At 35.2% G+C, this 14,845-nt stretch overlaps 2 protein-coding genes across 2 annotated transcripts; one reads left to right on the top strand and one right to left on the bottom strand.

The window, feature by feature from the left end:
• Positions 1 to 5,169: 5,169 nt before the first annotated feature.
• On the top strand, positions 5,170 to 9,727 carry LOC131610180 (elongation factor Tu, mitochondrial-like). The gene is made up of 12 exons (XM_058882063.1): positions 5,170 to 5,459; positions 5,536 to 5,611; positions 5,687 to 5,779; positions 5,881 to 5,955; positions 7,189 to 7,293; positions 7,404 to 7,494; positions 7,620 to 7,825; positions 8,197 to 8,280; positions 8,485 to 8,550; positions 8,627 to 8,689; positions 8,857 to 9,097; positions 9,307 to 9,727. The coding sequence occupies exons 1-12, from the start codon at positions 5,272 to 5,274 to the stop codon at positions 9,375 to 9,377; spliced, it is 1,359 nt and encodes a 452-aa protein (XP_058738046.1). The 5' UTR covers positions 5,170 to 5,271; the 3' UTR covers positions 9,378 to 9,727.
• A 1,635-nt stretch (positions 9,728 to 11,362) lies between these two features.
• On the bottom strand, positions 11,363 to 14,591 carry LOC131610181 (uncharacterized). Its single transcript, XM_058882064.1, has 5 exons — positions 14,338 to 14,591; positions 13,988 to 14,171; positions 13,138 to 13,564; positions 12,394 to 12,474; positions 11,363 to 12,064 (listed from the first exon to the last, which is right to left on the bottom strand). Exons 1-5 carry the CDS (start codon positions 14,413 to 14,415, stop codon positions 11,572 to 11,574), a joined length of 1,263 nt encoding a protein of 420 aa, XP_058738047.1. The 5' UTR covers positions 14,416 to 14,591; the 3' UTR covers positions 11,363 to 11,571.
• Positions 14,592 to 14,845: the final 254 nt, after the last annotated feature.

The following is a 14,845-nucleotide window of genomic DNA, read 5'->3' as shown; positions in this document are numbered from 1 at the left end:
AGGTTCTAAGGACCAAATCAAGGCTATAAAAGGGCCTACTGCCAAAGGGATAAGCAAGACACTCATTCTTGGAACAAAGTATACAGTACACTACTTCTAAATCCCCTAAGTCAATCACAACATCCTCGTGTTCCATAGCTTCCCTTACCTCAAAGAGCAAGCTCCACCTATACTAAGTTTTTACACAAGAACGTTATTAAACTATTACACATTTTAATAAAAGTGTTTATTTATTTCTGAACTCAACAATAACATGCATATATTTTTTTTAATATTGTTAAAAAAACTTAAAATTATATATTTTTATAATTAATCAATTTAACTTTATCACAAACGCGGGTAAACGGGCACAGGGACAGGGACGAGTATTGAGGTACCCATAGGGTACGGGTACAGGTATGAACATTGGTGGCCACACGGGTATGGGCTCGGGTACAAAAAAAATTAACTGCGGGTATGGGGACATGACTATAGTACCCTGCCCATTGTCATCCCTAGTACCCAGGTGTGGATGCCATCGTCCGATGAAGATGTGGTGTGAACACTGTTCAAAACTGTAATCGAATGTTTTGAAAATGTCATAACGTAGGGGTAAGTGCTTGAATCCATGAGTTTTGCGAAAAACATTTGTCACATTGTGATTATTGAAGGTTATGCCATTAATGTTGTTTGTGTATGTAAATGGGGAATAGTTGTGACCTATTTATTTGGGATGATGAAGTTTCTCACTCCATGAATGAATTCATAAAGATTGAAACTTGTTGTAAAAACTGTGGCAATGGTGAAGTTAGAAATGACAACAAATAAGCTAGAAAAAACCAAGTTGAAGATTGTTGTTATGAAGAGGAAAAAATTTCCATTTCAAGATGGAAATTTTGGTGTCTTGGTTTATGTTTGCAGTATTATACAAGTTTATGCAATATGAAGTTTAATGTTTGGCTCAGTGATGTATTTTACTGTTTCAGTAATGAAATAGGAAGTTTGATGTCTATTATGAACTGATGTTGTAAACCACATTGCTCTAGTTGAGTTAGTTTATGGAAGTTGTCTTTTTCTGTCATTTAATAAAAATGGTAAAAAGGCAACTAGATTAATACTTCATAAGTCATTACATGCTAACATAATTCATTACAAAAGAGCATAAGTCATTACAAAAGGATAGAAGCCAAATTCAAAACGGCAGAAGCCATTACAAAAGAAATAACAATAAAGTCATACATAAAGGTTAAAACAGACATAAAACCAAGTCATAACTTAAATACATCCATAAAGACATAAAACTACTTCTTAATTTTCTTCTTTGCATGTTGAGATCCAATGCCTTCTTGTGTCAAAATACTTCTCTCTTCTTCTGTCAAATACATAGGTTATTCAGGGTTTAAACCATATCATGTGATTGGTTTTTGAAACCACATGAGTTTGATTCTCTCACTTGACCTCCTTCTTATTGGTTTGCCTCCTTATTGATTGAGTTTAGATTTCCATTTTTTTGCCTTTGTGGCATCTTTCTCTTCTGCAGTAGGTGGCTGATTTGCAACAAGTGGGATTCCAGTATGTGTTGTGTTTATCTCAGGAATGCTTGAAATAAGCTCATCAGAAATGTCACCAAAGAAGTCAGTTTATGTTGTTCCTTCACATGGTTAATTTGCATCCATCTAAAAACCAGGCAACACGTAAAATAAGGTATCACTTAAAACACAGGCAAAACACAAGGTAACACATAAATACCTCGGTTGGTTGTGTTCACAAGGTTGATATACTTTTATTCCACTTTAGTTGGATTGCCTGTTATAGCCTTGACCTTTTTCTACGAGATTACATGACATGCATAATAAGTTAAGATACATATGTTGACATACAACATACACAATAAATTAACATACACTTATTATACATTTCTTTTCAGCCCATTTGGACCTTGTGTTGTGCTTTTATATGAATGAGCATTGTGACCAAACTTGTCACGTTTTATGCACCTATAAGACAAACCAGGCAATCTCCTTATAGCACATCTTCACCACACTCCTTAATCCTTAATTTTCAAATGGCATCCATCAACTCCAATAAAGGGTCTACAACCATTAATGAATCCTTTTTTACAACCATCAAAACAAATATAAAAAGACCCGAACCTTGGTTGAATGAAGGGATTTGGTCTGCCAACAATGATCTTCATAGTATTCCCAATATTTACTATAACACCCTATTTTCCCCATCAGTAGTTTAACAAAATCAGAGTAAATAAATTTTTAAATTAAATCATCAAGAATAGGATGTCACATCTTCCAACATATCACAAATTTGCTCAGATGTAAATAAATAGATACATAACACACTTTCGGATGAACCGACAACATTTTCAACATAGTCCTCAAACTTCAATTTCTTTATTATCGCAACAGAAAAGAAATCATGTTCATTATTTAACATCTCAATTAATCATAACCAACATTTAACCAAATAAAAGAAAGTTTACACACTCCCACAATTCTTCAAACAAAAAGAAATAACAACTAAGCAAAACAAGCAAGCGTTCATCCTCAGTGTTACGTATCAAAGCAAAACGCCGACTCGAAATAAATAACGGCTAACTTCATCTATTGTGGATCACCTGCACATTACTCACGTAAAGGTAACATTCAAACAGAAGGGGTGAGATATCATAACAATATAAATGAAAGCTTGATAATAAGTAGATAAAGTATAACATGCATAATCATATTATTCATTTTTCGCGCATCAACACTGATCAACAATACACATCACATACACAATATTTACAACAAGTATTCATACAATTCACATCTTATTCACCGACAACATCATAAATGCCATGAGACCTACTTCACTAACACTATGCATGTGGTACCATATCACGTCACTTTTTTCCATTTAGGCCACATTGCTATTTGCCATTTAGGCCACATCGTCACTTGCCATTAAGGCCACATCGTCCTTTGCCATTAAAGCCACATCGCTATAAAATGCATACAAGACCGACATGCTACAACAACTTATGCAATGACAATATATGTACATCAAGAAGACTCATTAATACCGACTACCTGGGGAGAGGTGCCGGATTACACTGAAGATAAGCCGCGTGCCAGAGCCTATGCCCCCCTTAGAGGGAACCAGGTGTCGGATCCTTACAAGCAATGTCTTGACCGCGTGGCTGTTGAGGACATCCAATGTAACTATTATGCTTATTACCGTGAGACGGTTCCATTTCGTACTATATTCTGGATGATTGGATGCCAATTCGACCATCATTGTCTATTATCTTCCGGAGTGCGTCTTACGTCAGTTCGGCTACCAGCAGACAATACCTCGCCACCCTTCTGACTCCGCTCCTATCGCTGTGACCCGTCGGTAGCTAGATGAGGTCTTTATTGACTGGAAGCACCACTTGGTTCCTGCCGAGGCTCGGGCGACCACATCAAAGAGGGACTGGAGCTGCATCGACGGGTACATCACCTGGTACTACAAAGTGTCGCACCCATACATGCTTCCCACCGCACCTGGATCACCGCCCAAACCAGCCCATGAGGAGATTCTACAGGCTCATGAGGCTTAGATGGACCACACTTAGAATGTTCTTCCTCGGTGTCATGAGATAGCTGACATGGCGTGGGCAGGCATTACCGATGGTTTATTCCCTGAGGGGTCTGCTGGTCTGCGTCTTGAGGAGGGTATCCTTAGGGTGGCATATGAGGCATTTTTGTACTGTTAAAACCGTTCCAGGACATGTGGGACACTCGAGGGTAGAGGCAGAGTAGCCAGCAGACGGCGCGGGGGACGTGGAGGCGAGGCCAGAGGCAGCAGAGAGGCGCAGGATGATGTACGTCACACATAGTAGTAATGCCGACTGATTTATTTCATCTCTGTATTTTGATTTCATTTTTGCACGAGGATTTGATATATGTATTCAACATTATTGGCCGACGATTTATACTATATTTATTTTTGGTGTACTATTTACTCGTTGCCTTTAAATCGCATTACTTTGATTGACTGGAATGGAGTTTTACATTGTTGTTACAAAAATTGAGTTTTTGTGATTTTAAGGGTGTGTTTGGTTCGAGGTAGAGCGAGGGGAGGGGAGGGGAGGGGAGGGGAGGGGAGGGAATATTTAAAATGAAACGTGTTTGGTTCAATTTTTAGGAGGGGAGAGGAGGGGAGGGGAGCAAAATCCCTCCAAATGACACTTTTTGCGTTCCTCCGAATCGGGGGGATTCGGAGGGGAGGGGAGGGGATCTGAGTTTTAATATTAATTAAATTAATATATTTACTAAAATATCCTCAATTTTATTTTATTATTTTAAAAATATTATTTTCTTTCATGTTCCTACTTTTCTTTTTGTGATTTTTTCTCTATTGCTTCCAAGCCTTCCATTAACTTATTATAATTATTTTTCACCTTCAAGTTATTTTTTGTTTTTTTATTTAATAAAACTTACAACTACTATAGTTTTTTATTTTTTATTATAATTTATTTTATGTATTCAGGAGTTGTTATCAACGCATAGTTTATATTGTGTCGAGAGATATAATACGAATCAAGTGTGCTCAATTTTTTTAATATTATGCTATAAGTTAAGACTTTTTAATCACTCAGTTATACAAATATTATTTCCAAAAAAATATTTATGAAATTTTTACAATTGAATATCATATCACTTATATAAAATTACAAGGATAAAAATGTAAATTATTATATCCCTCCCACTTATATAAAATTACAAGGATAAAAATGTAAATTATTATTAATATCCCTCCCCTCCCCTCCCCTCTCCTTCCCTTCCCTCCATTAAAATCTCTCTCATCCCCTCCCTCTCATTTGAACCAAACAGACCCTAAAAGACCGCAGATTGTTCCGTAGGTGCATCTACGGAACACTCTGTTTTAACACGTTCCGTAGATGCACCTACAAAAAAAAATGAAAAAAATGTACTTTAGAATGCACATCTAAAAAGCAAGGGACATAATTGGAATTTTACCAGGTGGCTAGGAGATTCAAGGGGTCTATCGACAAATTCTTTCTTTTCTCATAAAAATAAAAATAAAAATAAATATTCCAATGGTGTTGTTGACTGATGCTGCTGATAAACTAAGAGCTGCAAATAATTTGGGCCTTGCAAATATTCCGGGTCGGTGTTGGGCGCCCATTCTAAAACCCTTGTCATTTCATTTCTCACTTTTTTAACGTTATTCTCTCTCTGCATCTAAAACCCTCGCCTCCTCAACCTTCACCTTCTTCACTCCAAATCAATGGCTACTACGCTTCTTCTCCGAAACTCATCTTCATCTTCCAAACGTCTTTCTCCTCTTCTCTTCTACTCTCAATTCCACACTTCCCTCACTCGTTCACCTCAATCTCAATCCCCTCTCACCAATGACAATACATCTCCTTCTTCCTCAAACCCTTGGTGGAGATCCATGGCTACTTTCACCAGAACGTAACTATCTTATCTCTCTCTCACTCTTCAATTTTGCAAATTATTTATTCACGATGTCTTGTTGCTTTGCTTACAGGAAGCCTCATGTTAACGTTGGAACTATCGGCCACGTAGATCACGGCAAAACCACACTCACTGCTGCAATCACCAGAGTAAAATCAAGTCAAATAAAGCTTAGGTTTCAATCGATTAGGTTTTTGAGCTGATGTGGTTTTGGTTGATTGCAGGTGCTTGCTGATGAAGGGAAAGCTAAGGCTATTGCTTTTGATGAAATTGATAAGGCGCCTGAAGAGAAGAAAAGAGGAATTACAATTGCTACGGTTAGGATTTGTTTTTATTGCTTATTACTTCTTTTTTTCCGGGCTTCTGTGAATCAATTTGTATAAAAATGGAAGGAATTGTTTGGTGCTACAATTTTCAGGCACATGTTGAGTATGAGACTGCTAAACGACATTATGCTCATGTAGACTGTCCTGGACATGCAGATTATGTCAAAGTAAGCTTTGAATTTGGTCTTAAACATAGCCTAGAGTTGTAGTGTTTAGGATTTAATTTATTAGTAATTATACAGTGACTTTATAAATATGTTTTACACTTTCTTGGGACATTGAAAATAGGTTTTCAGTAGTCATGTTACGATGTTTCAAGGCAATGAGAAAGGATTGGACATCATGTTTTACGTCATCCATTTTTATTTTTAGTATACATGTTATTAATTAATTAATAGAAACACGATGATTAAGCTTTAAGAAATGGTTGAATGTTTTTTACTTAGGATTGTTAATATCTAAAGGTGGTGGAATGAAATTGAGTGATTTTAAGCTTTGACAGAATCACGTATTTGATCCATGTCAGAGAAAATTGATTAAGCTTTGCGTTGGTTGTTGACTTCCTAACAGAACCCTTTCCTTTTATGAGGTCTTGAGACAAAGTGTTGGGCATGAAAAAATCATCACGAGAATAAAATGAATGTAGCATAGATATGTATGTTGCAACGGATGGATGTATGGTAAGATAAGATTAGACAAGATAGGATCATGAATAAAAACATTAGAGAGAGTTGAGGTAGCACTTGTTATAGAAAAGATGGTGGAATATCACTTTTAGTTGGTCTGGGCTCGTGAAGGGAAGATATATAGACTATGTAGTAAGGAGGGTAAATTAGATAGAGGGTAGCCAAATCACTAAAGGCAAAGGAAGACCTAGAAAAACTCAAAGGAATTATTAAGAAAGACAGAGATTAGTTAGTAGAATGGAGATACTATATATGAATGAATTTATGTCGTTGTTTGATCCATGTAGCTGACTCATCTTAGTGGGGGTACAACTTGATTGTTATTGTTGTTGTTGTTGTAAGTTATTACAGAATTCTCGATATTGTCTAGTTGGGTGCGTGTGTAGCTCCATCCTCTATTGAAATTGAATATGCAGATTAGTATCAATTTTTAATTATATAACCAAAATATGTAAAGAAAAATAAATTAGTCACTCAAAAATTTGCCATGGCTTTGCTGCTCCTCTCAGATAAACTGCTTTGTCTGACGTGACTTTAGTACTACAACATGCCTTAATGTACTATTAGGCATTTCTCTTATCAGTTTTCTTTTAAGTTTTAAGTAAAGTACAAAATAGTTCTTACTCAACCATCAACACTATTTTATGAAACATGTTTCTTCTGTTTTGTGCTTGTTTAGTTATTGCACATATTTAACAATTGTTTGCTTTGCAGAATATGATTACTGGAGCTGCCCAAATGGATGGTGGTATCCTTGTTGTATCTGCACCTGATGGACCAATGCCTCAAACCAAGGAGCACATTCTTCTAGCTCGCCAAGTAGGTATTCTATTGAAGTGGTTTGTAAACAATAGAAGTAAACTTTTAGGTCTACCATTACTTGCTTGCTTCTAGATTAACACTCATTTACCGTTACATGAATTGTGCAGGTTGGTGTGCCGTCTCTTGTGTGCTTTTTAAATAAAGTTGATGCTGTCGATGATCCAGAATTGTTAGAGCTTGTAGAAATGGAGCTTCGTGGTGAGTGTTTCTCTAACAATGTGCCTTCCCTCCCTTTTAGTATTCATGATAAGAACGCACCTTTGTAACTTTCTGTAGTCCTCCTATTTGGTAAATTTTGAAGTGAATTTTTGTTAATCTGGCAGAGCTTCTGAGCTTCTACAAGTTCCCTGGGGATGACATCCCTATCATTAGAGGTTCAGCACTGTCTGCTTTAAATGGTACTAATGAAGAGATTGGCAGCAAGGCCATTCTAAAATTAATGGATGCTGTAGATGAATACATCCCTGACCCTGTTCGTCAGCTTGATAAGCCTTTCTTGATGCCCATTGAAGATGTGTTCTCAATTCAGGTAAAAGGGCTTGGATTCTATTTTGTTTTTTCTTACACTTTTGAAGAGTGACAACTCATTGAAATAAGTACATGCTTGGTTATTGTATTCTTACAATACTTGTTAGTTGTGAGGTACTTTTTATAATTTATTGTTAAGCCTTGATGTTGATGTTGACTTAACACACTGCTGGCTTCAAGCTAATTTCAGTTGGATATGAAACCTTGAAAAACAATGTTGTCTCTTTTTTGTTTTATTTAAAAAATATTAATATCGAAGTATCACAATCTGCCTTGATTTCATCTTGTATATTGCAAAGCAGAATCATAATTAGAAACATTGATATCCAGAATGTCATGTCTGCTGATTTATATTTTTAATTTGTGTTCAAGGGACGAGGAACAGTTGCTACTGGCCGTGTTGAACAAGGGATCATCAAAGTTGGTGATGAAGTTGAGATTTTAGGTCTGATGCAGGTATGTTGACCGAGTCATTTCCTGGATTACCCTTTGAATTCTCATAGTTCCTTAATCAATTGATTGCTTCTATATCTTAGTTGCTATTGGCAAAAGATTAATATTTTGCTCTTGTTTGGACATTGGTCTGTTTTTTAGTATTAGAGTTTTGATAAATTTCATGCATTGCAACGTTGTTTGCTAAAACTAAGTTTTCCATGGTAGGGTGGTCCTCTTAAAACAACAGTCACTGGAGTTGAGATGTTCAAGAAGATCTTGGATCAAGGACAAGTAAGCCTTTTTTTTATCTTCATATTGAGGGATATTTACAGAGCATACATTAAACTTGGTTTTTTACATTTCTTAGGCCGGTGATAATGTTGGTCTTCTTCTCCGTGGGCTGAAACGTGAAGACATACAACGTGGTCAGGTTAGAAGCAATGATCTAGCTTTTCCTCTTGGACACTGTTGCAGGATGCAGGATTCCTGAGAACTTTATATTAATCTTCACTTGTTTCAGTAGATATTTTTCGAGTTCTCATATTAAAATGCTAGAATCGAGAAACCAATTTACTAACTTTGTCTTGTTTTTATAAGGTCATTGCTAAACCCGGTTCTGTAAAAACTTCCAAGAAATTTGAGGCAGAGATATATGTACTCACAAAGGATGAGGGTGGACGACACACTGCTTTCTTTTCTAACTATAGACCTCAATTTTACTTGAGGACTGCTGATATTACTGGAAAAGTAGAGTTGCCTGAAAATGTTAAAATGGTTATGCCTGGAGACAATGTTACTGCTGTGTTTGAATTGATTTTACCAGTTCCACTTGAAACAGGTCAGTATATTATTTAACTACAAGGATAACATTATTATTATTTAATTATAATTTACAAAAGGGAGAAGAAGGATGTCATTATTTTCTGCATGTTAATCTCCTCACACACATTTTCCAATATGCTGCGATGTATCCTCACATAGGCTGAATTTATTATGCACATTATGCTGGAGTATGGAAAGTTTACTGTTTGTCATTTGATTTTACAGGGCAAAGATTTGCTTTGAGAGAGGGTGGCAGAACAGTTGGTGCAGGTGTGGTATCAAAAGTGCTGAACTGAAGTCATTAAAAAAATTTAGTCCGTCACATTTGCAAAGGGGGGGTTTCAACCCCGGGATCCGATTAATCTATTGAAAATACAATCCCTGTGATAACCAATTAATACTCGGTGGTGGTTGGATGATGATTTGAGTAAATTATAGAGAAGCTCATCTTCATGGTTCATTTTTTTAGTTCATATTGTCAACATTGGTTCACAAAAAAAAGAAGCTCAATAGCTGCAGACTCTTCCTGCTTTATGAAAAATAATATGTGAATGAGTAATCTCTTTATACGTTAACAGTCTAAGTCATAGATGTTGGATTTTGCAGTCTTTTTTATCTTAAATTATTATTATTCATTGTGCTTTAAGACTATTGCTCTCTATTTCTATTGATTTCCGTTATATCAATAAGTTAACATGATTGTTAGACAGTGTTTATGGATATAGTAGTGTGCATCTATATATATAGCTTGAAATTTATGTAAGATTGTAAGATTGATTCTAACATGTCTGCAACAAAGTTAACATGATTGTAAGATTGATTCTAACATGTCTGTAGATCTTTCATCTTTACTATATATTGGCCGTCTATCTGAGCTATATATAGTTTAATCCTCAGGTTTGAACCATTAGCGTTTGTGGTAACCGGGTAACCGTAAATGTTTTATAGAATCTGTCTATCTGAGCTATATGTAGTTTAATCCTCAGGTTTGAACCATTAGCATTTGTGGTAACCGGGTAACGTAAATGTTTTATAGAATCTGGTCATTTATAGAAGTTCATCAGCGACGAAACTCGAGAGGAATGAGATTTTCACATTTTATAGTGCTCAACTTATGCAATTTTAAATAAATGAAACTTAACTTATCAAAATATCTTTTTACAGATGGTTACATTTTTAGGGTAGTTCAAAGTATCAGAGAAGAACATGAATACAATCCTAATTTAACTTATATATACTCTGACATTCAATTCACTAGTGGTTATGAGACTGTTTGGATGATAAGCTTATTAGTTGTTATTGTTTGGATAAATAGTTTAAGTTTGTATAAGTTATTTTTACAATTAAAGATAAAATAAATTTAAATTGTTTTAATATATCCTATAAGTAATTTTTTTTAAGCTATTTTGAAAATTTTAAAAAATAAATTAAAAAATAATTCACAAAAGATATCTTAATGTTTTGATAAAGTCTCTCAAAGTGTTGCAAAACTTATTTATGGTCGTAAAAAAGACTTAAATAAGTCAGTCTATACAGGTTCTAATTATAAGTTAAAGTCTGAGTACACACTCTAGTCAATTTTTTCATCCTAGATGGTATAGTTTGATACCCCTTACAAGTTAGAGGGTGCTATATGTCCAGCATTACAAGCTTGTAGTCATGGTGAAGATATTTATTATTTGGTTCTGAGAAGCCACTGGAAACAACTTTTTCAGTTTAGATTGGAGTTCATCATAAACTAAATGACAATAAATTTCAAGATGTTTCGTACACTCATGAAACACAGGATCTACAACAATATGAATTGTATGTGAAACTAATAGCCCCAGTAAAAAGCAGATAAGTTAGTGGCGTTTTGCATCAGATCACACAATAAAAAGGATATCCCACTGAAGATCTTGAGTGGTACAAGCAATGAAATTTCGAAGTACAAGAAAAGAAAATGCCTCTGTCTAGTGAATGTTTGAGGTATTTGAGAACTCTCAAAGATTGCTTATAGTGCTCTTCAATTGGAGAAGCCGGGAATTGACTCAATTATTGAGTTGCAAAGGCTATAATCAGAGAAGTGGTAGCCAAATACAACAATCTCTCTATCAACCTTCTGTAAGCAGCTATATATTGTAATGTGGGATCATAGTCTTTTGTAATTTAATTGTAGAATCTCTCGGAGCAGAAGCAAGTGTACTCCCTGTTAAACTTGAGTCCTCAAACAACTTTAAGCAATATTTTGACAATTCAGTTTTTACCTTAGCACTAATTTTATTATTCTTGGAGTAATGAGTACTAGAGAAAGCCAATTGCTTGATTCCATAGCAAAATTCTACATTACAAACTACAATACCAAACAATGCTTCCTGAAACTATGACACATTAACTACATTCGATTGTTGATCAATTGATACCTTCAAATATTTCTTACTGGAACTGTTTAGTCATAACTATAGACATCCACATTTACAGTTCAACAAACTACATTTTGGGAGATGTTACTCAAGCAATACTTAGCACTGCCACTGCTAGTAATGCTGCGGAGCCAAAGTAAATATCTCTAATCCTCTTATCGAGTTTCTGAATCATTACCTCTTCTTTCAAACCCGACTTTCCCGCATTCTTGCTGATGCTAAAGATTGTGGCCCTTAGCTTACTTACCGCCCAAGAAAGCCAAACCAACCCAAATCCCAACCCGGTAGTGAAAAAACTGGATGCAGAAACAATAACCCTTCCACAAGCTAGCTTACACATAACAGATAGTAGGACAGCAATGCCAGTCCCAGCAATCCCAGCAGAAATTTGCATAAGAAGCTCAGGAAGCTCGGGGCCGGATTTCTTCAGCGAAGGAATTATTGTTTTCCGATGTTGTTTCTTGTTGAACATCAAGGACAGAAGGCTCTCACATGCATGTGAATAGTTCTTGTAGATATCTCTTTCTCTGTTGTTTTTCTTATTCTTCTTTTTTGATGGTTTGAGTTTGACTTTCTCAGGGCTGCAGGGGAAAGAGAAAAAAACATTAACTTTCTATATCTTGAGCAAAAGAAAGTCTAAAAGAAGATAATCCTTTCTCATTTGATTTGTTCTTGAGAATTGATTATTATTCTATAGAAGATAAAAAGCTATTTCCGTGACCAGAATATTTTTCATTGTTTCCATACAGACTTAAAAAGCAGTTTTTTACCCAATTATTTAAACACAAGTTAAGCTTAAATACAACAGCAATTATTTTCTCTAGCATGTGATTTCTCTAGCCTAAACAGAGTCAGAGCATATTACAGCAAGAAATAAGATCAACAAAAAGGAAAAGTATATTCTGCATACCTCCTTAAAGGAACAGTTAAGGTAGATTGCATATTCATTGTAGATGAATGACTCTGTACTTCTACTTCATTGATACTCACCCTGTCCATATAGAATCTCAGTAAAATCAGTTTCTTGAAACAAAACTAACAATGTTAAAATGTCAAATCAGGACACTGTCAAGTTAGTTTCCTTTACCGAATAAAAAATAAAATAAAATAATAATACCACAGTTTCACAAATGTATTTAACTATTTAATTGTTCAATTCCATGCAAACAGCTCTAGAAGCAAGTTGATTCAGCTATAATGATTTAAAGGTTAAAATCTACAGTTGGTCCTAGTACATGAGACTCCTGATTAGAAAAAGGTTATAATTAAGTTCTTATATCTACATTCATGTGTGCGTAGGCGTGTTTGTGTGCAGGTACTTGATCATTATTTTTTATCACAGATGGGTTCAATTGAAAACAAGTGTGTAGTATAAGAACCAATAATTTAATTTAACTTAAATTAAAGTATCTTAAATAACATAACATCATAGTCGGTTCTAATACCTATAGTGTCTCTTATCTCAACCCCGAACCACCTATTTGGGACGACTCTAATATTTGCACAACATCTTTTTTTGATTGCCATATTTGCACAACATCTAAAAGGATAAAATTTGACAATATACTAGAGAAAGACATATCTTTTGCAAACATAATGCAGTTCTTAATCAACATAGATTACAAACTAAATTAGATGATAATTCTGTTTTTACCTGCTGAAGTGTGGAACAAGCACTGAGTGCTTTTCACCCTTATGTAAGCTCTTTGACAAATATGACTCAGCAACTACAGAAAGAAGATCTTTCATCTGAATCTCAGCACCCATAAATGTGATTTGGCCATCAAGATGAACGGTAACCTTTGAAGTAAGAGCTGTATCTTGAAGAAAATACAGCAAAGGCTTCTTGATGTTGAATTCGTCATTAAGGTATAAAAGAGATGCGGAGTCAGATGAGAATGGTTGTTGAGGTTCATTAATGGCTGACAACTGCAACTTCATCAAGTCTAATAACAAGGATATGTTTGCACCATCTGTACACGATTCAGCAGTTCCGGATTTTAGGAGATTTGAAACTGTATCGTGCTTAGTGCATCGCTCAACAATGCCAAACCCTAAAAGTACTGCATTTGAGCAGGATTCTGTAAAAATGAAAGGTAAATAATGTTACTCAGAAGACACAATTAGATACAACATAAAAAACAAATAACCTAGCAATATAAATAATCTCATGCATTCATCTTCTCTCCTATTTCTTACATCAATGAATCAAAATGGAGATAAATAATGTATGAGGGTGCGCAACATGGACTATAACACAGGACCTTAAATTTTCCACGATTAAACTCTGGCTAAACAAGACCTCATAATAGATTTGTCAACGCTAAACCATGTACAAATAAAGCCGCTTGTTGTTTAGTTAATATTGAATCGTGACTAACCTACACAGGGCCACAGCTCTGGACAAAGTCAACCTTTATTGAGTCTAATATATGATAACGATGAATCGATAATCAAGCAGCACTACAGAAAAATTAGCCACAAAATGGTTAGATGAGACATACCTTGTGATTGTGCATCAATTGATACAGGCCATTGAGGTGAGGAATCAACATTGACAAACTGACTTTCATCAAACCATGTATTTTGTGTTTTCATCGGCTCTACAAATAGACTTGACTTAAGAAAAGGATACTGATAATTGAGCATGTCTGGTTTTGCCAAAGAAGGTGAAAAACTTTGACACTCCTATCATAAAAAGAACCAATTGAAAACTTACGCATTAATAAACAAACCTTATACGTATGCTTATAAAAACCCTAGTTTACAAAACAATAACACCATTACGATAACAAGAAAAGCATGGGGAGCAATTAGAATTGGAAAAGATGAAGAGATTTGGATATGTTGTTACCTTGATGTTTGTTTTGGGGAAGGCAAGGGGTGAAGGGTAGATATGGTGAGAAGCCATTAGAGAGAGTCTGGGCACCATTTTTGGAAGGAAATGAGAAACTAGCAGCACCCCATCCACTAATCCCTTACAGCACTTGTTCTGTAATTCCAGAGGGAGATTTTGTTATGATATTCATATTTGGGTGGCTCTGGTTATAAAAGAATAGGATTTTTAATAAATTTATATCATCCACTTGTTTCTCCACAAACTTCCAATGAAGTTGAACCGGTGACGGGTATGTATGAGCGACGGAGTCGACATTGGCATTGGAATCCTAGAGTCGACGATATTGCTATTTTTTAATAATTAATTTTAATTTTAATTTTAATTATTTATATTTCCTAATATATAAATATAAAAAAGAGAAAATGAAAATAGGAGGAGATTATTATAGGGACAACATGTTTAAGTTAAAGCATTGATGATTGATGGAATATAAAGGAAGGGAGTGGAATACAACGCAACGGAG

This window comes from Vicia villosa, linkage group LG6 (assembly GCF_029867415.1).
Source record: "Vicia villosa cultivar HV-30 ecotype Madison, WI linkage group LG6, Vvil1.0, whole genome shotgun sequence".
Lineage (NCBI taxonomy): Eukaryota > Viridiplantae > Streptophyta > Magnoliopsida > Fabales > Fabaceae > Vicia > Vicia villosa.
Note: the sequence above shows the minus strand (reverse complement) of the source record. Positions and strands in the feature narration are given on the sequence as shown.